This window comes from Tachypleus tridentatus, chromosome 7 (genome assembly GCF_004210375.1).
Source record: "Tachypleus tridentatus isolate NWPU-2018 chromosome 7, ASM421037v1, whole genome shotgun sequence".
NCBI classification, from domain to species: Eukaryota; Metazoa; Arthropoda; class Merostomata; order Xiphosura; family Limulidae; genus Tachypleus; species Tachypleus tridentatus.
Window position 1 is genome coordinate 160,983,805 of NC_134831.1, and position 22,520 is coordinate 161,006,324.

The 22,520-nt window shown below is 35.2% G+C and overlaps 1 protein-coding gene across 4 annotated transcripts in view; it reads left to right on the forward strand.

Moving 5' to 3' along the window:
- LOC143257042 (uncharacterized) overlaps positions 1 to 14,739 on the forward strand; it is a 72,209-nt gene extending 57,470 nt beyond the window's left edge. For 3 of the 4 annotated variants that reach the window (XM_076515137.1, XM_076515138.1, XM_076515139.1), the window contains exons 5-7: positions 8,264 to 8,358; positions 10,060 to 10,120; positions 11,167 to 14,739. In XM_076515137.1, coding sequence (XP_076371252.1) covers positions 8,264 to 8,358; positions 10,060 to 10,120; positions 11,167 to 13,744 — 2,734 coding nt within the window. In that variant the 3' untranslated portion in view covers positions 13,745 to 14,739. The remainder of the gene's footprint in view (positions 1 to 8,263; positions 8,359 to 10,059; positions 10,121 to 11,166) is intronic. The other variant, XM_076515140.1, reaches the window with a different exon arrangement.
- The last annotated feature ends 7,781 nt before the right edge of the window (positions 14,740 to 22,520 follow it).

The following is a 22,520-nucleotide window of genomic DNA, read 5'->3' on the forward strand; positions in this document are numbered from 1 at the left end:
CAAGTAGCTCACATATCCAATACTTGACCTTCTTCAAAACCCTCTGGGGAAATATTATCTGGTCCAGATGCTGTATCATTCTTTAAATTTCCCAATTTAATTCTAACAAGCTCAGAATTATGCAGTTGTCTTGCTCAACTTTGTTTTCATCTATCAAATGTTCAAGTTGAGGAATACTGCTTAAGTCTTCAACAGTAAAAACTGAAGAAAAACACATTTTAATAATCTAGCCATTTCATAATCATCAGTTACAAACCTTCCTTAATCATCCATCAAGGGTCCTATCTCCATCCTAACATTCTGTTTATCCCTGATGTATTAAAAAATCCTTATAGTTAAGTTTTATATTTTCAGCCAAGTTTTCTCGTACGTCCTGTTTGATGTCATAATTTCCTGTTTTATCAGCTATCTTGATCTTCTATAATCTTCAATCCAATTTACATTTCTTAAACTTGTGATACTTTTCTACAGTTTTATGTATTACAATCTTTGTGAGTCAACCTGGTTTTCTACGTGCAGCTATCTTTTTACTTTTTATAAGGAATATACTTGTTTTGAATATTGAAAAATGTTTCCTTAAAAAAGTTCCAAATCTGATCAGTGTCTCCAAATAAGTTAGCTGCCAAGTTCACAACAGATAATTCTTGTTGTATCCTTTCAGAATTTGTTTTTTTAATTTGTAACTAAAACATCATTATTCCTCATCTCCATATGCTGCAGAACATCAAATCTAATACAGCAATAATCACTTGTACTTGGGTGGTCTCCAATTTCTACCATTTCAATCATTTCTATATTAGAAGCTAACAGTAAATCTAAAATAACATTATTTCTAATAGGTTTCTTGACCAATCAGTGAAGAAATTCATCTTGAATATTTTCCAGAAACCTTTCTTCCTTATGGTTTCATTCTAGCATTTCCCAATCAATATGTCTGAAATTAAAATCAGCCATAATTATGACTTCATTAACAACTGAAATCTTATTCTCATTGTACTGTTTCTCAATAATTTCTTCAGTTTCATCTGGTGGTCTGTAAAAAGTTCCTACTAAGAGCTTTTTCCCTTGATATCCACTAACAAAAACCCAAATGGTTTCAGTCTCCTTGTTGTTATCCTTAATATTCTCAACTTCAACAAGATGTAACTCACACCTTAAGTACAGAATCACTCCTTTTCCTCTCTTTACTACTCTGTGTTAAATAGCCTATAACCCCATATTTCAAATATTTTTCTGTCACCAAAACCATCTACATTTAACCATGATTAAGTTATTCCCATTATGTCAAATCTTCTATTCCTACCAAAGCCTTATCATATTTTTCTTATACTTCTAGCATTACAATAGTAACAATTAAGCCTATTCTTACAACTACTTTTGTACTTATTTCCTATACTAAATACAACACAGTTCACTAAATACATCTAAACTATAGTTAAAGTACACAATAGGTTCATTAAACACAACTAAACTATTGTTCAATTACACAATACAGGCTTACTAAATACATGTAAACTATTGTTAAATTACACAAAACAGGTCCACTAAACACACTAAACTATAGTTAATTTACACAACAGGCTCACTAAACAGAACTAAACCATTGTTAAATTACACAATGGCCTCACTAAACACATCATCTAAACTATAGTTAACTTACACAACAGGCTCACTAAACACGTCTAAATTATAGTTAAATTACACAACACAGACTCACTAAACACCACTAAACACATTTATATTTATGTTACAAAATACACACTTCACTATCATACCTAAACTGTACTGAGGTAACACACAAGAAAGGCCCATATATATCACAACAGAGACTCACTAAACAAATATGAACTGTAATTAGATATTACAGCACAGGTCACCAAGCACAAAAAACTGTAGTAAGGTATATCACATCACATGGCTTCATTTAGCACATCACATCCAAACTAATGGCTAGGTGGTTAGGTCTCCAACTTGAAGTGTGAAAATCATTGGTTCGAATCCCTTTCACCTGTGAGGGTGTTATAAGTTATGAGCAATCCCACTATTAGTTGGTAGAAGAATAGCCTAAGGGTTGGTGGTGAGTAGTGGTGACTAGCTGACTTTCCTTTAGTCTTAAAGTGCTAAATTAGGGACGAATAACGCAAATAGCCCTTCAGCTTTGCGGAAAATGCAAAACAAATCAAACCGTCCAAACTACGGTTATCACACAAGCTAGGTTTCATTAAGCACATCTCCTCCACGGTCAGTTTTCACAAAACGTGGACTTAGCTTAATGAATAATTCTCAGGTTAATTTATCTGCCACAAAATACGAACCTCATTTAATATCTCTCAAATAGAACTAGCAACCACGGAAAGTGAAGTCGACAAAACAGTTCCTAGCTAGAATGCACTACCGAACAACCTAGGCTTCACTGAAAACTTTCTTGTTAAGTTACCTTTAGTGGTATAGACTGTACCAGGTGCTGGAAGATGTTTTAGCTGACTTTATAAAGATGTTTTAGGCATTCTGGCAAAAGAAAGTGACTGAAGTCACTTGCATGCCATTTAACACAATTTGTGGCAATATGAAGATGTTAATTTTTCCACTATGATCTTCGAAAAACCCTTTTTCGTCATGGTGGAAATGCGGGATTAGTGGAACGGATGTGACGTAACTTTTAGGCACACTTTCGTTAGCTTTTTTATTTTATTTTGAGATGACGTCGGCAGCTGATGTTCTTGAGGCCAAAGTGCACAATGATATGTGGTATCTCCATTCCATCACCTCACGTAGTATTAGATACCTAAGGTTAGGGTCAGTTAGTATTATTATATTTGTTCGTTAAAATTGATTAGAGTTAGTTAAGATTAGTCTACACGTTAACTATGGCTTATTAGAATTGGTTGGGTTACATAGGAGTAGTTTATGTGTCAAGTACGGTCTCTCAGAGTTGGTTAGGGTTATTTCGGATTAGCCTGTGTGTTAAATATGGTTGACTAGATTTGGTTAGGGATATTTATGGTTATTCTGTAAGTTAAATATAATTTGGTAGAATTGGCTAGAGTTAGTTAGAATTATTGTATGTGTTAACGATGTTTTCCTAGAATTGGTTTAGAGTTAGTCATGATAAGTCTGTTTGTTGGCTATGATTTGTTAGAAGTGACTAGGTTTAACTAGGATTAGTCTGTGTTAAATGCAGTTTGCTCGAATTGGTTAGGGTTAATTGGACTAGTAGTGTTAGGTGCATGTCTAGGTACTTACATCCATGTTTCTTACCAATGTGAAAGTTGTCATTATGTATTATAAATTCTGAATACCCCAATCTGTAAAAAATTAGTATCGATAATTTCAACCTATAGTGTGTCTAATAGTAAAAACATTTTAATACATAGTAAAATGTGTATGATTATATATTTACAATTATAAATATAATCGAACAAAACATTTTACGCGATTACAACACACAAAGACAAGAGGTTTTGTGGTCGCGGGAGAGGGTGTTGGAAGGATGAGTTTGTTTTCACGTTCTTTATAATTCTTTCTCATGGGCCGTCAGATAAAACATGTAAAGAGATAGAAAGCATGTTTAAAAGTTTGCCTTTAGTTACAATTTTTTTCAATCAGTTTCTCTCATTTTAACTATATTATTTTCATTGACGTTAATGAATCGAACATATATTTGCCTCTCATTGGTACAGCGGTTTGTCTTCGGACTTGCAACACTATAAACTGGGTTTCGATACCTCTGGTGGGCAGATCACTGTTATCCCATTGTGCAACTTTGTGCTTAATTAAAAACAGGCAAATGAACATATATTGAAAGTCACATACCCGTTTCATCACAGCTTGCAATTCTCGAATTACCTTTGACGTAGATGACACGGAACCTATATACGTGGATCTATCCATCTTGTTTACGATGATTTATGATTACCTAATTGCAGCCATATGCTTGGTACTGACAAATTTACACTCTAATGATCGTATATGCCATTTAATATCCCTCATTACTGTGGTTTTCAGTTTCTCGACATTTCTGAATACAGTTAAAAGTGGAAAGCGTTACATAAAGAGCAGACCCTACCCATACGTATAAAATTGAGTGAAAAGATGGCTATATATGCATATGATGCATATCACTTTGTTCGGTTTATGTTCAATCGTAAAATCTAAAAAACACAAATATCCTAGCATACCCTAGAGATGGGGTTCTAAATGTCTGTTTGTTTGTTTGTTTGATTTTGAAGTTCATGAAAAGGTACATGAAGGCTATCTGCGCTAGCCATCCTCAATTTAGCAGTGTAAGTCTGGAGAGAAGGCAATTAGTCTTTTACCAATGAATAGAGAGATTGACCGTCACGTTACAACTCCCCCCATGGCTGAAAGGGCGAGCATGTTTGGTGTGAGGGAGATTCGAACCTGCGAGCCTCATATTAAGAGTCGTGCGCCCTAACCACCTGGCCATGCTGGGTTCTGAATGTCATTTGGAAAGAACTGCGAAAAAAAAAATACATGTTGCGTGTTTTTTTTTTTTGCTTTACAGATCTGAGAGTTATGAGCCCTATCCTCTGTCAATACCTCACTAAGCTCTGGCCCGGCATGGCCAGGTGGTTACGGCGCTCGCTCGTAATCCGAGGGTCGCGGGTTCGAATCCCCCGTCGCACCAAACATACTTGCCCTTTCAACCGTAAGTGCTTAATAATGTGACAGTCAATCCCATTATTCGTTGGTAAAAGAGTAGCCCAGGAGTTGGCGATGGGATGTGATGACTAGCTGCCTTCCCTCTAGTCTTACACTGCTAAATTAGGGTCGGTTAGCGCAGATAGCTCTCGAGTAGCTTTCAAATCACTAAGCTCTTTATCGAATTAAGTTTATTTACACAGTCGGTTGAAAAAAATTTGGTTATAAATATGACATCTTATTATTAACTTAATTACATTTTAGCAAATACAAAATCCTGATGCGTTTTCTCATGTTGTATTTAAATAATATCATGTTAAATAATTTAAGACGATATTTCATTCCCTTTCTTACCTTTATATGTATGAAATGCTTGATTTTCACTGGTTCTAATAGAATCGAAAACAACTAACCTTCAGCGGTATGACGTCATTCATAATCAAAGGAAATGTCGGGCTTCAAAAGCTCATGGATTATCAAATAGCACAGTAATTCTACCAAGGTGATTTCTATATTATTGGGTTGAGGAATAATTCGTGAGCGTTTTTTCAAGTTAAAAAAATATATTCATAAATGAAACGCTTTCGCAAAATATTTCATGTCATTTGGTAGATAATTTTTTTGCTCTAATAGATGGTGTGTTTGATTTTCATATGTCTTTAATTTTTGCTTTCATTTCCAGCTCATTAAATGGAATGTTAAGTGGACAAAATCGAGCATTTTCTACACCATCTGCTTTTCGCATTTAATTTCTTGCAATTTCGTTTAAAACAATGCATACTATATACCTAGGTATTACATGAAATAAAGTATCATAATAAATGTTTTGGGTGTAATGTGTTCATGCATTGAAGTATTGTATAGTCTTGCATGTAATGCTTGAATGAAATTATTTAAAAACGCTCACGAATTATTCCTCAACCTAATATATACGTTACATGTATCTAAATGTTGTAGTACCAGCAGTCAATACGGGATTATATGAATTACGTCTCTGAAACGTGTATATTTGCACAAAGTTACACAAGACCTATCTCTGACCGTCCCTGATTTAAAATGATAGATTAAAAGTAACCCATTTCTAACATCTAATTGGATAACTGAATTTGGCTCACCCTCAACTCCAAAGTACTCCAGCACGCTACCCACTATATCATGTTCAATTGGTACGTGACACAAACCTGACAGCAACAAACCTTTCATTATTATTAGGTACAGTAGTTGATTAGATAAATATGACTGAACGAAGCAAAACATCACTATAGGTGGAATGAAAATTATATCGTGACCCGGTATTTGTCAAGCAAGAACTTGAGCAGTTTCTTGATTTAAATAAGTTTTTCAATTTTTTATAAGCAGTGAATTTAACCTTATGGTGTGTTTTGGGTAATGGAATGATTTTGTGTATGTTTTACAATAGCTTCTTAGTGACATACGTATATTTGGAATTTAGAGAACAACTCTGTTTTTTGTAGTCTGATTAAGCGCAGCGCGGTCTTGTTAGAATGCTGTGAAAATTAGATGTTAATGTATTATGTAATCGGTTCAATAATCTTTCTTATGGAAGAAATTCGTGTTCTAGAAGAACTTCGATTTGTTGTTTCCTGGTATGCGGTCGAAATTCACTTTTAACTCAAGTTTCAACTAAGGGTTGATTGGTGCAATTTTATTTTAATTTTGTTCATAAAATATTTTTCACACTTCTTTAATTCTGTCCCCTGGAGGGTCATCGAGACATTTCTGTATTCGCAATGCTAAAATAGTCTATTGTGTAGTTTTCGCTAAAAACCACCACCAACAATATCAACTTAAGTTCTAGGCAGGTTTAATCACTAGTAAACATGCTTTAAGTAAATTAAAAAAAAACAAGGTGTGTGAATCGCATTTATGTGTACATCCTAGTATGTTAATTTAGCATATACATTATTATACACACTTCGGTTAGGTTATCTTTTAGTATCACGACTTTCGTAGTGAACGTGAAGTCGGAGTATGAAACGTAAATATATCTCTAACAATGGCGTAACCCTACCAGTTTTAACTCGACGAGACTATGTGTTAAAGTTTACAAATGAATTTAAAACATTTTCAGTTTAAGAAGAAATTTATGTTTTATGTGTTTGTCATTACAACAGGAAGTGACGGTGTTGTTATAAAGAAAGTCCAGAGTTACAACTGGTAGACATAGGCTGTATGTAACCTTTGTAACAATGTTCGAGCTGAACTCCGAGTTTTCTCACATGAATTATGTTTATGATTGACAGAAGTTGCTTGATATAAAACTTTATGTTGATACGTTGCTTGGTAACCGCAGAAGTATAACCATGGTAACGCAGTCTTTCAGGTATTCCCCCCTCCTTTCTTTGACACTTAAGACATAACATAATCGTTCTAAATGCGGATTTACCATTGTAAAACTCGTATAATGCGAGTTGGTAAAGGTTTAGTGCTATCAAGAGACATTACAGTTCTTTTTTTTTTTTTTTCAAAATATGCTAATAAATCAGTGAAAAGTGTTGTTCTGACCGACTATAAGTTATAACTATTCCTTTCATTATTTCTAAATATCTTATCAAAATAGCATTGTAATTTTTTTAATTGTTAGACAAGGACCCATTAAATATATCAAATACAATGTACTGCTGTTTTATAAACCAATCATAAGATAAATCATTCCTTTTAGAATACCCTAGCTTCGTTAAAAATATACTTATATTCTGAGTAGAACACTAATTTTTTAGATGCTATCGTTGTGTTCAGTATAGATCTCCACCAAGAGCTGTCGAAACCTTGATTTTATATTTGTAAACTTATAGACTTACCGCTGTAACACGTTATATATATAAATTGGCCATTGGAATATAATTTATGTATCTAACTTTCTGTATTATATTCCAGTGTCCAGTATACATATCTAACTTTCTGCAGTATATTCCAATGCCCAATATATATATGTATCTAACTTTCTGTTAAATATATCAATGTCCAGTATATATATTTAACTTTCTGTACTGTATTCCAATGCCCAGTTTATATATATCTGACTTTTTGTATTATATTCCAATGTCCTGCATAGATCTGTAACTTTCTGACTTGTATTACAATGCCTAGTATAGATCTATATATTTCAAACCTTTATCTCAGTGTCTTTTAAACAGCACCATATTGTTAAAGGTATACTAATGCCACTTAGAAGTACTTGTAATACTTTTAGGAAATACAAACTTGCTGAATTATATCAGTTATATCCTTTAGAAAATTTAAACATTTCTAGACGATATTGTAATGTCCTTTAAAAAAACAAGAAGTTGCCAAGTAATATCGTATTAGTGTTCGAAAATGTCGAGATTGCATAACTGATGTCCTGCTTTCCTATAGAATGTGTGAATTGCTTGACAAGTTGTTTAATCTGCCTGTTTATCCAAAGCAAAACTAAGGTAACTCTACAAGAATGAGTTGGTTTTAAATCTGTAACAAAGGTGAACCCGACTAAAAAATACAAAAAAAGATTATATAGCATGAGAATCCTAACTCCGTTGGCGTTATTCGTGTTTGAACTAAATATTGTGGCTAGTACTAATGAGAGTTTTGATACTTTCAGCAGCAAAGAACCAAAGGATCAGTACATGATGCAGGAATACCAACTTCCTGTTTCTGGATATATGTCACCACGATCTTTGACGGAACAGCTTCCAGGTAAGGAACCAGTTTACTTTCTTCTATAACTAAAATACATCCAAATTCAAATGAATTCCACACTGTTTCATCTTGTGGGGGTCCCCTTTGGGCCTAAAGTGAAGCATCTACGCCTCGTAGAAATTTCCAGAAGATTACCAATAAAATACGGATAGGAGAAAGTATATTGCAGTAGTATAATTAGAGTTATTTACAGACTGGTACTTATTACTTCTCAAATGATTTAGCTTCTAATTCCATGCACTGCATATGTTTCGGATGTTGCTGATAAGTTTGGATTTGTTTGGTTTACTTTGCAGAAGTGATTAAACTAAATTATTTTTTCTTTAAAGTGAATTTATTATCAGCTCCTTAGGTTTTGTCTTTTTTGACGTACCAAAAATAAGGCTTTGCTGGTTAAATAAGTATCTGTGATGCTTATATATCTTGTTTTTCTTCCAGTAATGCTTTTAATATTTTTAGGGTTTAATATTTTTAGGGTTTTCACCACACTGAAATATACCGTTTGTTACTTTTACCTCTTGATCATAAATACAGTCATGATGTTTATTTTCTGCTAGACTTTCTTTAAGTAGATGTTTCTGAAATGTTACAAGAAATAATTTTAAAAGAAAGTTAATAATAATAGGGATTTGAAGAAAAAAGACAACAAAAAAGGCCTTCAAGCGTCTTTTCGACGTTGCTTGTACAATTCAAGGTATGGTCAATAGATGACAGGACGGTGCTTGTTAATTGTGTTGTATTGTAAAGATTGAGCGAATACCGTTCCTGTTTGGGCTAAACATGTATAAGCAAAGTATTCAAAATATATTAATTTATTATCGTAAGGAAATATGAAATGTCAGCATTATTTTCCATTTAAATATTATTAAAAATAATATGAAAGACATTTAATAGTTTTTATTGCAAAATTTCGCCTACCAGTGGCATAACGGTATGTCTGCAGTCTTACAACGCTATAAACTGGGTTTCGATACCTGTGGTGAACAGAAAACAAATAGCTCATTAAATAACTTTGTTCTTAACTACAAACAAAACAAGAAATGTCACCACTGTTCAGCGTCTCCAGGCATTAAAAAGTATTGCTTCAAAAAAGGGAAATAAGTTGTTTGCTTTAGTTGAAATATTTTATGCCTTGTGTAAAAGAAACTGAAGCAAATAGTTTGGCCTTGTGTCCAATGTAGCTTAGACTTACTTATCTTCTGTGAAAAAAAAATTTTAATTATTGTATTATTATCTAATCTATATAAAATACCTGTGTGTCGCATCACGTCACGCTTGATTTATCTGATTTCTCAACTAGATTACTGTACTGGGATGACTCATCGTTCACCTATTAACGTTTAAAGGAATAATTGTAATTTTTGTTAGATTATCACCCAATTCCAAGTCTTTTTTCAATTTCTCAACGTTTGGAAGGGTAATTTATAAACTATTACATTTGTTTACAGTGTAAAAATATTCTTCATTTTGTGTTCTGTTAGAAGAGTAACCATAATTATTATGCTCAGTTAATTATCTTACATTCTAAATTCTCCTTAGTTTTGATTTGACGTGATAAGAAGAGTTCCTTAGTGGCTGTTCACTGATTCCGTATACATTCACTTCAGATTTGAATAAAGATCTCTCTGTTTATGTGTTTTAATACACCTGTAGGTATTATACGTTTTTGATTGACAGCGTTTGCTTTTATTGTATCAGGTATTCCGGAAACTAAAACCCCGGAGTTCGAAAGTTCTGGACCAAGATCACCGTTTGATAGGTGAGTAAATATATTGTGCTAGAAAATTAAATTCAACAAATTTGGGTTTATCATTACATATCTAAGTGTAGTTTATTAGAATGTTAAATAACGCGGTGGTTTACCGTTGCCTATCGAAGAACAGTTCGTTGGAGCATCTAATTATGCAAATGAGCACATTTTGAATAAAAGCAAAACCATTGGTTGTAAATATTTATTAATTTAACCTAATTAATATATAAATTATTTGGTATTATCTAAATTAAGGGCGCTATTTCAACGGTTTCAAGACATTTCGGTTTAACTTTCAAGTTTAGGTAGTAAAGTATTACTATGAAATTCATTCGGTCTAATAAATGTATAAAATTAGCAAATTTCAAACCTAATGATTTGCAAAGACAAAACAGCGAAAAATCAATAAAGGTACACACACACACACAGATAAATGTCTAATACACTATTGTTATGGATTTGAGAGTAAAATAGGTCTCCTATGATGTCCAAACCTCCTGTTAGATACAGAAGTTAAAATATTTTTAACAACTAGGAGTAGGCTAAATCTCCTATATTTTCCGAAGTTTACGAAGATACGAGGCTTAAGATATTGTTAGTAACGAGGGTACTCAATTGACTAATCATTGTAGATTTTAACTTTATTGTATTTTGAATAGTGCTATTCTAGTCGTTTCATTATACAGAGCCAACTCGGTTACTTTATAAGTTTGTTTGTTTTTTTATAAAATTAGCTTTCCTGTTATTAATAATGTTTTAAAAACATTAAAACTGCAGTGAAGTTTCACCTTTATTGTTCTCACCAACGTAGTTTTCATTCGAACATGCCAAACGATAAAACGCCAGTAAACGCTATTTTTTATATATTTTTTTCATATGTTGTTTTTATTCAAATAAATAAGCTCTTCTTCAACGAGCATTAGGAATAGATGAAGTGTATAAGATATTTTGAAAGCACAAGAGGTATGTATAAAATATATATCTAAGGAGAGGGAAAGAAAAACTAGAAAGATACAAGTTTAATACCTACGTTATAAAATAGTGTTTTTTTGTAGTTACCCGGGTCCAGCAGGAAGCACCTCCGTATCCAGTACCTCCCGTAGGTCATCAGGCGGTGGTATCCAAAGACAAGCTTCTCTCTGTATATCAGATGAAGAAGATACTGAACTTCCTTTTCCGCGTCAATCAACCGGATCAGATCAGTCGGTAATTTGTGAAAGTCTGCCATCTAATGAAATAGGAGAATCGAATGAGTCGAGAGCACAAAGCTCTCCTGAGGATACGGTAACAGGAACTGGACTAACTAAGGTGTCGGTAGTGGTACATCATCGCGAAGAACAACCAGTGTTTATAACCAGTGAAAGTTCGCCAGGCAGCAACCACTCGAGCATTTCGATTCCAAAAGGGGAAAAGGCGTCTTCTCATTATAGCCACTCCCATTCTTCGCTCGACTCAAGTAGCACGAGGACAGTCATACCTCGCGAGTCAGTCGCAAAACATGTTGAGGCCAAAGAAGCTTCCTCACAGACTATATTGACCAACATCTACGCTATAGGCTTTAATGACTACTTTAGGGTAATAAACTCGGGCCAACAACCTGTCATTGCTAGGATAAACTTAGAAGAATACGATTATGTAAGTGGCCCTTCCAAGTCACTGGTCCCTGGGGGAGCAGATGTAGAAGAGGACCATTATATAGTGGATTCTTCCCACCTTCAAGTAAAAGAAGAAACACACTCTCGAAAAGGGTCAGTCTCTAGTTTGGATATTACATTGGACGGGGAAGGCTGGGAGGAGGTTCCAACCACTTTGCACAAAGCTGACAGCACAGAAAGTGGAATTCTCGAACATAAAATGGAATTATATCAGAAAGAAAATCTCAAAACGTTGAGTCTTTCAGATAATTCAACACCTGAGCAGGACAGAACAGAAGCATACAGAATTCGTTACAATGACACGGGTAGTAAAGAGGATGTGCGAGAAGAAAAAATAGTTCTTTCTACTCCAGAAAGTGAAGAAATAGAAGAAACAAAATTAATTGAAGATGAACACGAATGTAAACGTCAACAGTACCGCGATCTCTGGGAGCTTCGGGCTACTTTTGAAGAAGAAGAAGAACTCCAGGACATCTTACAAATGGATGAAGATGACGACCTGAGAGACATTTGTTATTTAGGTGACTATGACCAAGATGAAAAGGACTTGGGTAGCTCGGAGGCGTGTGATGAAGATAAAGAAAAAAGTCATATGTTGGCTGATAAAGAAAAAGCCTCAATGACGGAACAGGGCTACGAGTCGTATTGTCATACAGAAGAGGAGGGACCTCAGAACGAACACCATTGTATCAAAGAGAATGGAAACACACAATGCAATCAGGAATATGAAGATGGTCAACCATTAGCCTACAGTGACCTAGCAGAGGAAGAAAGATTTTCAAAAGCCACAGAAAAATTACCTGAACTAGATCTATCCACTTCACAAGCTACTTCGTTTGAGTCGTATGCAGATTTTGTGTACACCGACGATGGATGTACTTCACCTGTGGAATGCCAAGTCAGAATAACCAATAATCTATTGGAACTTCCCTCATACGAGTCCAGAAGACATAGTTACAAAAATCTTCTTGCTAAACGCCTCCAAAGACGCTATGCATCAGATCCGACACAACCTGTGACTACCAGCACAGACAATAGTTTGGACAGCATGGAGGGGTCCTCCACTGATGCCAGTAGACACACTACATCCATGGATTCCACAACTACAGACAACACTGACAGCACAGGGGATGGACAGTCGCACAAATTGCAGCAGATGAAGGCGGACAGTGGCTATAAGTCCATGTCAGTCGACGGAAATGGAAAACCCCCCAAACTAAGCCGAAAGCAAATCCAACCTGCCATTGACGAAGATACGATTACAGTTTTGGATTGTATTCTCGACAAAGGGTCGTTTGATGTGAACGGTATCAAAGAACCAAACAAATCATTGGAAACAGCCCCAGAAGAACAGGTAAAGAGAAAACTCGAGCCCAGCAAAGAACGCCTTTTTGCTTACCATAAGGATCCCATTAACTGGGATCGGAAAAAGATTAAGAGTGCCTTTAGGAAAAGAAGACAGTATTTAAAGAGTCGACATGACTCCCAAACTCTAAGTGATGGTGCTCTACAATGGCGTAGTGACTCGTTGTCTGACTCGCAGTCAATTTCAGACAGTAGACAAGATCTCCGAGAAAAATCGTCAATGTTTCATCGCTTTTTCCGCTCGAATAGACTTCGTTTTGACAGGTTTCTTATGCGTGACTACAGCGTCGATGAAAAGAGCGACGCTCTTTTTCGAGAGTTCGCACGAAGTGACCCAATGTATGAAGTTGTCTCATCGAGATTTTTACATGGACATCTTCGTATGTACCAACACTATTGTCGAGACCAGAACAACACCAGTCCTAGAATGTCGAGGAAAGTCCTGTCTCCACAGCTTAGTATTGAAGAAGAACCTTTGGAAAGCGATGAAGATCACCACTACACTGAGGATTACTGGCAAACTCACACAAGATCACACATCCAACATCATCCGCAGGTGGCTCAAGCAGCAGGAATTCCTGTCATTCGGCTACCAATGGAGAGTGACTATTGAAAAGTAACTCCGATACTACAAACACGTCAGTCATAGAAGTGCTCGAGTTCCTTACGGGTAACACAATAAGGATAAAGTACAGGACAGTTTCGGCGCCCTGTGAGTTACTGCTAGAAAGAACAATGGACGAAAGCGCCCTCGAAAAGTTCAGGAAACAGAAAGCAAACACTAAAAAGTAATCAGAGAATATTCGTTGCTAAGAGATGTAATCGATTCATCAACCACGACTGGACGTACATTATATGCTGCAAAGTATGAAAACTGTCGCCTTTGTTTGAAAAATTCTGAAGATAAACAATTAATTAGGTCGAAGAGAAAATTTCACGACTTCTCGAGGTCAAATATATCTTTCTATTGGGAACAATTACAGAAAAATCGAGAACTTCGTTTTTGGGATCAAATATATATTAAAGAATAAGTGTGCTGTAAAATGAAATATTGTTGTTTTGTCTAAAATATTATATATCTTGTTGTAACTATATACATAAAATGTCTACGCTTTCTTAACATTATTGTGTGAACTTAATGCGTGAAATAACACGAGAGGCGCTTCACTAGAGACTTTGGTGATGCGGTGTTTGAGAAAGAACAAAGCTTTCTGTACATACACTTAATCTATTCTTGGGATTTTTTCTTGTCCCTCTGTGAGCCTTATAGCCATTGTTATATCACTTAAACCCGTGAATACCTAACCTATACAAATTGTAATTAACCTAGTTTACTCTCATTTTGAATGAGGCTGTAAAACGGACTTTGTTTTTCTATTACACCCATGCCATCTCGTGGAAGAATCGCTTTATGTAATCTAGCAAAATTTTATATCATTACAAATGTTACCAAACTTTTTAAAGTAAATTGCTTTTTAACAAAACTTCAACTCAATCTAGGCTTATCTTCCGGTTTATTGGTGATAAACCTTAGAAAAAAAAAGCTTGCCAAATTATTTAGTGTGTTGTTAATGTATTTTCAACTTTTAATACGTATGTGTTTCTATGAAATTAATAAAAATGTACGTTTAGCAAAATGAGTGTGTTTTTAATCGATGTTTTTGAACCACATAAATGTCAAAACGTAAGACGGAGGTGTTCAGTATTTATGTTTTAGGTGATTAAATGAACTAGAACATTAGGTTTTAGAAGTTAAACAAAAAACACAAGTTTCCTCAATTTCGAAGAGACTACTAAAAACTCGTTACTTTACAAAACAAGGCCCAGGTTATGGTTTCAGTGATATAAAAAAAATGTTTACCATACATTTTATAAATTGTTTTTCTTTACATAAAATACATTTTTTTACAATAAATTAAAATAATTACACTCAACAGAAAAATATGATTTCTAATCATTTTGGTCGTGTTATCGGATGTGGTGTCAATATTTTGCTGATAATATTTGGTTAAAAGAATGGGCGGGAAGTTCCCCTACTTAAAAGCTTTAATACCTTCAGTGGTAGATATTGCTGGAATATAGACTAGGAAATAACCAGAAAGTATTACATATCCTTGAATACTGTTATGATTCAACAGAAATTATTACATATCCTTGAATACTGTTGTGATTCAACAGAAATTATTACATATTCTTGAATACTGTTGTGATTCAACAGAAATTATTACATATCCTTGAATACTGTTGTGATTCAACAGAAATTATTACATATCCTTGAATATTGCTGCAATTCAAGAGAAACTACATATCTACGGATACTGTCGTGATTTAACATAAAATATCCTGAATGTTATAACAATGGATATTTATATTACAGTTTACTCTAAGTATTATGACCATGGATATTGGTGGTTAACTTCTTACCCTCAATGTTATAACTATTTAATGTGTTGTACAAATAAACTGGTTGAGATGTTGTACAATGAAATAAATTGCTTGAAACGTTGTACAAACTAAACAACTGATTCAAATGTTCTACAAACAATGAAACTTTCATATGTTATACCATCAAAAACAGGTTGATTAGATTACAATTTACTCCGAGCGTTATGATAGTGGGTAAGTATAGTAAGATTATGTCTTACTCCGACTGTTGACTACAGTTGTTTGTAACTATATTTTTTTATTTATAAAATCTTAACAAGTGATAATTTCTTTTACGTACGAACAACATACTTCATTTATTACCAGATACTAACAATTGGATAAATCAAAGTGTGAGGTCTACTTTAAAAGTCTTGAATTCGCCAAAATTTCACATAAGCATGAAGCGAAAAGTAATATTAGAGCAAAATCAATAAAACTAATTTCATGTTCGCCCGACGAAATTTTAAGAACTTTAATTCTTTGTTCAGGAAAGTTTTAGGCTTAGGTCAAACTTTATATGTATGGCTAAAAGGTTTTTGGATGAAGAGTTAATGAGGCTGTTTTATTGCACCTTGCTAAGCCTAAGTTTAATGTTCTGTTTTTGAACTGATAACAATTGAAAGTTTGAAATTATTAAAAAATAACTTTTTTTTTTCAGTTACAGGGCTTCTCTCTGATGTTTCCTTGGACAACGAACTAAAAGTAAATTTCCAGATGTTGCTAGATATTCTTTTTTATTTAAAGAGTATGGTGCTCTTGTGAAATTCAAGCATAAACTGAACGATATTGTGATTTACTTTTAATGTTGGTTTCCTGTAATTTAAAATGCACTTACAGTAATGATAATCTGTAAGTGAGAGGTAAGAAATCGAATAATTCGCGTGCTTTAGATTTTTTTATTGCATTTGTGATATAATGTATGATACCATATATTCAGACAATCCATCATGCTAATAATAAACACTATAAACTTTTTTGTAGCTGGAAACCCATGTAATTCTCAATATAAATAAATACCATTTCCTGTAAAAGTGCACGTTGTTGCCAACCTAAGCCTATTTAGTACCGAATGTTAAATCCGAAACCCGTTTTGAATATTTTGTGATCTAAAAAAGAAACACTCTAACTAAATTTAAAATCACCTTGGATTTATTTCGAAATTATACATAACCAACTAATTACTTCATTTCAAATAATGGCCTTAGTAACTTTTAAATCTCACAAAATTCTCACACGTGTCAATAAGTGTCCAGTGCTTTTTCTACTTTTTTTTTTGGTAAAAACAAAAATCTTATAATTTCTGGTAAAAGTGTTCGTCACTTCCGATACGAGTTCGCGTCATTCTCAGTTGATAACTACACCACTTTAAATGGAAGCCAGTGGATGGAAATAGTTAAATAGTGACGTAGGTGTCGCTGCTTGGAGTTGGCAATCAGGCATCCAAGAGTACTGGATTCATAATCGGTTGGTTGCGAGTTTCAGGCTTGCTCGCAACATGTTACTGCGTCCTTAAGCAAAACACTTTACCCATTTACCGCTGTATACCCAGCTGTACAATTGGTACTTGGGGATTAGCCTATGATGGATTGACATGTTGTCCATGGGAACTATGCTACCATTCACATCTGTCTGTGATTCGTGTAAACATGCGATGGACCGGATCTTATATCTCATGCTAGCAATGAATGAACTGGATCTTATGATCCGTGGAAAGATAGGATGGCCAGATTCTATGATCCGCATAAGCATGGGTTGGACTATACGACAGGGTATTTCCTATCAAGATGGGTGTATAAACAAACCAAAACTGCACAACAGGCTCATTTCTATCAACATTCTATGAACAAACTCAAAACTACACTACAGGCTATTTCCTACTAAAATAAATATGTATATAGATCCAAGCTATTTCTTTCCAAGACGGGTATACGAAGAAACCCAAACTATACGACAGGTCAATTCCTTACAAGATGTTTATATAAAGAAACCTAAACTACACTACAGGCTACTTTCTACCAATATAAATGTACTAATAAACCCAAACTAAACAAAAGGCTAGTTCCTACCAAAATAGACGTATAAATAAACTCAAAGTAGAATACAAGGTAGTTTCTACCAACATAGATGTATAAACAAACCTAAACTACACCACAAGCTAGTTTCTACCAAGACAGATATGTAAAGATACTCAAACTACATTACAGGATATTTCCTGTTAAAATAGATACATACTACACTACAGGCTAGATCACACCAAGATAAAGATAGATGAATAAAAAACCCAAACTACAGTACAGGCTAGTTCCTACCAAGATTGAGAAGGATGTACAAAAACTCAAACTACACAACAGGATAGTTCCTACTAAGACTGGTGTATAAAGAAATTCAAACTACATTACAGGCTAGCTCCGACCAAGATGAGCGTGTAAACAAACTCAAAATACACTACAGACTACTTCCTACCAATAGAGATGTAAAATCAAACCAAAATTACACGAAAGGTTAGTTGCTATCAAGATGAATGTGTAAATAGGTCTAAACCGTAAGACAGGCTAGTTTGTAAAAACAAACCAAAACTACACGACGGGTTAGTTGCTACCAAGATGGATGTATGAACAGGTCTATGTCGTAAAATCGGCTAACTTCAACTGAGTTGGGTGTTTAAACTGGTCTAAACCATAATTCCTACCAAGATGGATGTGGAAACAAATCTAAATCATATAACAGGTTAGTTTCTACCAAGATGGATTTAAAAACAGATTTAAACCACGAACTCCAATCCAAATGGGTGGATAAATAAATCTAATGAGCCCACAAAATTTCTTAAACGTAACAACCAGCTTACCTCCACTAGCGGGGCCTAGTTACAAGAGCTCTTATTAAAGTTACAGAAGAGTGGCGTAATGTTTGCATTGATTTATAATGATCTGTGTTCCTATCTTGGAATCCTTTACGGATTATAGAAATCACACAAAGAAAATATACTCGTGTGATTTAATGTACCCATTACTGATACTTTTAGTTATAAATTAAATAATATATATATATAATAACCTGAAATCTTCTTAAATGTTATCTCTTCATCAGAACATGACAGTTTAATTTTTCTTACAAGTAAAGTAGATAAACAAGATTCCTGACTCTATTTTCTTAGCAAGTTTAGATTTTTAATCCCTTTCGATAACTGTTCCATTAGATGAAACAAGTAACCTGCCAGCAAAACTTACATGTCAAGATCAAATTATCCAAAAATATATACTGAAAAACTATACTCTTCAAAAACAGAAACGCAAAAGGGATATTTTTGTTATTTTAAAGAGAAATATATGTAATAACGTTACAAGCTCAGAGTATGTGATGTTACACGTGTTAAGGCACTGACTGTCAGACCAAAATGACAATAAAAGTTGTGCACTTTGAAAACGGAAGAAAACAACGGATTTTTCGCCAAAACGCATTCGTGTCCAATAAATTTGTTTGAGAGATCTGCATGTTCTGCAAGTGCAACATGTGCAAAATCCCTATAAAAGTGACGGGTTCTCGGTTTCCATAGCTCAGTGTTAAGCCACCGACACGCAATACAGTCACGCCAAGACTGACTGAAGCACAACGCAACAACGCCATTGATCACTTGGAAGCAGGCGAATCTCGATCAGATGTTGCCAGAGCTGTGAATGTCCACCCAAGCACCACCACAAGGTTATGGAATCGTCACCAACAACATGGATCAACTCGTGACCGTCCACGATCTAGCAGATCTCGTGTGACCACGCCCGCACAAGATCGCTACATCCGGTTACGTCACCTTCGGGATAGGACCATCACTGAGACGTCTACTGCCTCAACCATACCAGGGCTACGTAGGATTTCTGATCAGACCGTACGCAACCGTCGACGAGATTCTTAGGCCCCATGTGCAACCCATCATGGTGAACGTCAACGACCTTTTTCAACATGACAACGCCTGTCCTCACACAGCTCGACTCACCACTGTTTTCTTGAGACACCACAACATCAACGTTCTTCCCTGGCCCTCCAGATTACCAGATTTAAACCCCATCGAACATCTTTGGGACGAGTTGGACCGACGTCTGCGACGGCGACAACCTCAACTGCAGACTCTACCTCAGTTTGCAACAGCTTTGCAGGGTGAGTGGACAGCCATTCCGCAGGATGTGATTCGTCATCTCATCGCTTCCATGGGCAGAAGATGCCAAGCAGTTATTGATGCTCACGGGGGGTATACTCGTTATTGATGTTAAACTTCAACTAGTGAGCGTGGACTTCGCCTTTGCAGACTTTGAATGTTCAGCAGTGAATGTGCAAAGTTTCACACATGTCATACAGAACTACCCGGAATAAACTTGTTAACAATTTGTCTGAAATTTTGCCTTTTGCGTTTCTTTTTTTGAAGAGTATATTATATTTTCGCACAGAGAATTCGACTTTATTATTTAATAATGAAACCTTTGATCAGATAAATATATATGCAAAAACGGCTCGTTTGGGTTGAGAAAATGTTTTACGTAGAACCCAAACAAGCTGTTTTTGCATATATATTTCTCTACAAGTGGGTTTTCTCGACATCACTGACTTCAATCAGATAGATAGTGTAGTCATGGGTTTGTGCCTTGTTCTAAAACTAGCAACTTTATTAATTTATCAGCATGAAAAGCAATGATTGGCCAATTGCACAAACGAAGTAAATTCTTTATATTACACAAGATACTTTGACAAGACTTGCATATTATTTCATAATGAGGATCAGGTTAATTCATGTTATCATGTCTAAACAAACAACATCCTAGCGTAATTTAGGTTCCCCATTGAATCTGCATAAACATAATTGTACTACTGTCTGTTGTCTGATGTATGCCCTTGTAACTTCGTAGGGTGTGGATAGATCTTCACCAATGTTCGTTTGTGTGTTTTGAATTTCGCGCAAAGCTACACTAGGACTATATGCGTTAGCCGTCCCTAATTTAGCACTGTAAAACTAGAAGGAAGACAACCAGTCATCATCATCCACCGCCAACTCTTGGGATATTCTTTTACCAACGAATAGTGAGATTAACCGTCATATTATAATGACCCCACGGCTGTAAGGACGAACGTGTTTTGTGTGATGTAACGGAAATTCGAACCCGTGACCATCGGATTAAGAGTCGAGCGCCTTAACCAGCTGGTTCTGCCGGGATCATTTTGTGTTTTTTATCACGACGTCACCCCAGTTGATGGATCTTCAACTAATTTGGCATGAAGGTATGTTGGGTCATACGAAGATGCACGAAAACTTGTGGTTTCACATTTCGTGTTTTGCAGTTTCAATGGGCATTTTTGCATTTTTTTTTACAATTAGATATAAGGGAGGCAACTTTTCATGTCCGAAGATAACCTTTCATTAATCATGAATCTAAATAACCTCTTGCCCCCCGCTAGTACAGCGGTATATCTCCGGATTTACAACGCTAAAATTAGGGGTTTGATTCCTCTCGGTGGGCTGAGCAGATAGCCTTATATGGCTTTGCTGTAAGAAATAAACACAAATTACATAACCTCTTCCAGAGAACGAGACCCCAGTTAGTACGAAAATTACCTCAGCTTCTTATTTCTTGACACTACAATTCAGCAACGTATTTAAGTTCTGATATTAATTACATACACGACGTGAAAGTGTTCTACCAATATCACTTAAACATAACCTCACCAATGTTTTAACGATTTGAACTTATAACACTTGTACTATCTTAACTTATTTAAACATAAATTTATTAAACATTATTCAAGTGTTTGAAAAGAAGCGTCTTTCCTATTACAGTTATTGAAGAAATTATCAAACAAGTATTAAGGAAACTAAATACGGTTAATGACATTTTTCCATCTCAAACACTTAAGAAGCGTTCGATAAATTTCACTCTTCCTATCTAGAGAGTAAATACTGGTATCAGGGCCTAATTCTGTGAACATATTTAATAAGTCCTATCCTCACCTACACCTAAGAAACGTCCCCCGGTGGTACAGCGGTAAGTCTACGGATTTAAAATACATTAAAATCAGGGGGTCGATTCCCCTCAGTGGACTCACCAGATAGCCAGATGTGGCTTTGCTATAAGTAAACACACACACTCTTCCCATTCAAGGCTAAAAATCGATAAAATACGGCAATCCTTTAAAGTTTACAGATGTAAACGTTATTTGTGATTTAAAAGCTACATTGGGTTCACTACCAGGTATCTTCGATAAAGGATTGTAGAACATCATACTGTTATCTGTGACAGCTCACGTTTCTTATAGCATGCTATAGAACGTAACTGTGAAATTAAGTTCGAACATTTTGACACTCTACTCAAAGCAACAGGTAAAAGAACGAAGTTCAAATAGTTTCTTGCCTTTGAAATATTCTAACAGAAAATATTTTAACACGTTAATTAAAATATAATTCAGGAGAAACGTTTACATCATTACCACAGTTGACAAAGTTCTACGGCCCGGCATGGCCGGGTGGATCAGGCGCTCGACTCGTAATCTGAGGGTAGCGGATTCGAATCCCCGTCACACCAAACATGCTCGCCCTTTCAACCGTGGATGTGCTATAATGTGACGGTCAATTCCACTATTCATTGGTAAAAGAGTAGCCCAAGAATTGGTGGTGGGTGGTGATGATTAGCTGCCTTTCCTCTAGTCTTACACTGTTAAATTAGAGACAGCTAGCGCAGATAGCCCTTGAGTAGCTTTGCACGAAATTCAAAACAAACCAAGTTCTACATTTAGTTTGTTTACAAAGCTAACTTGGTTCTACCACAAGACGGATGAAAACAAGTGTAGTTAACTATTGAGTGTGAAAATTCTTGCCATGTTGAAGATATTGGACACTCTTTAGGTGAATGTATGTGTGACAGGTTTATTAATTCAAGTCGGTTTAATATCCTACTTAGACCAGTGGTATGCCAAAATGGAATCAT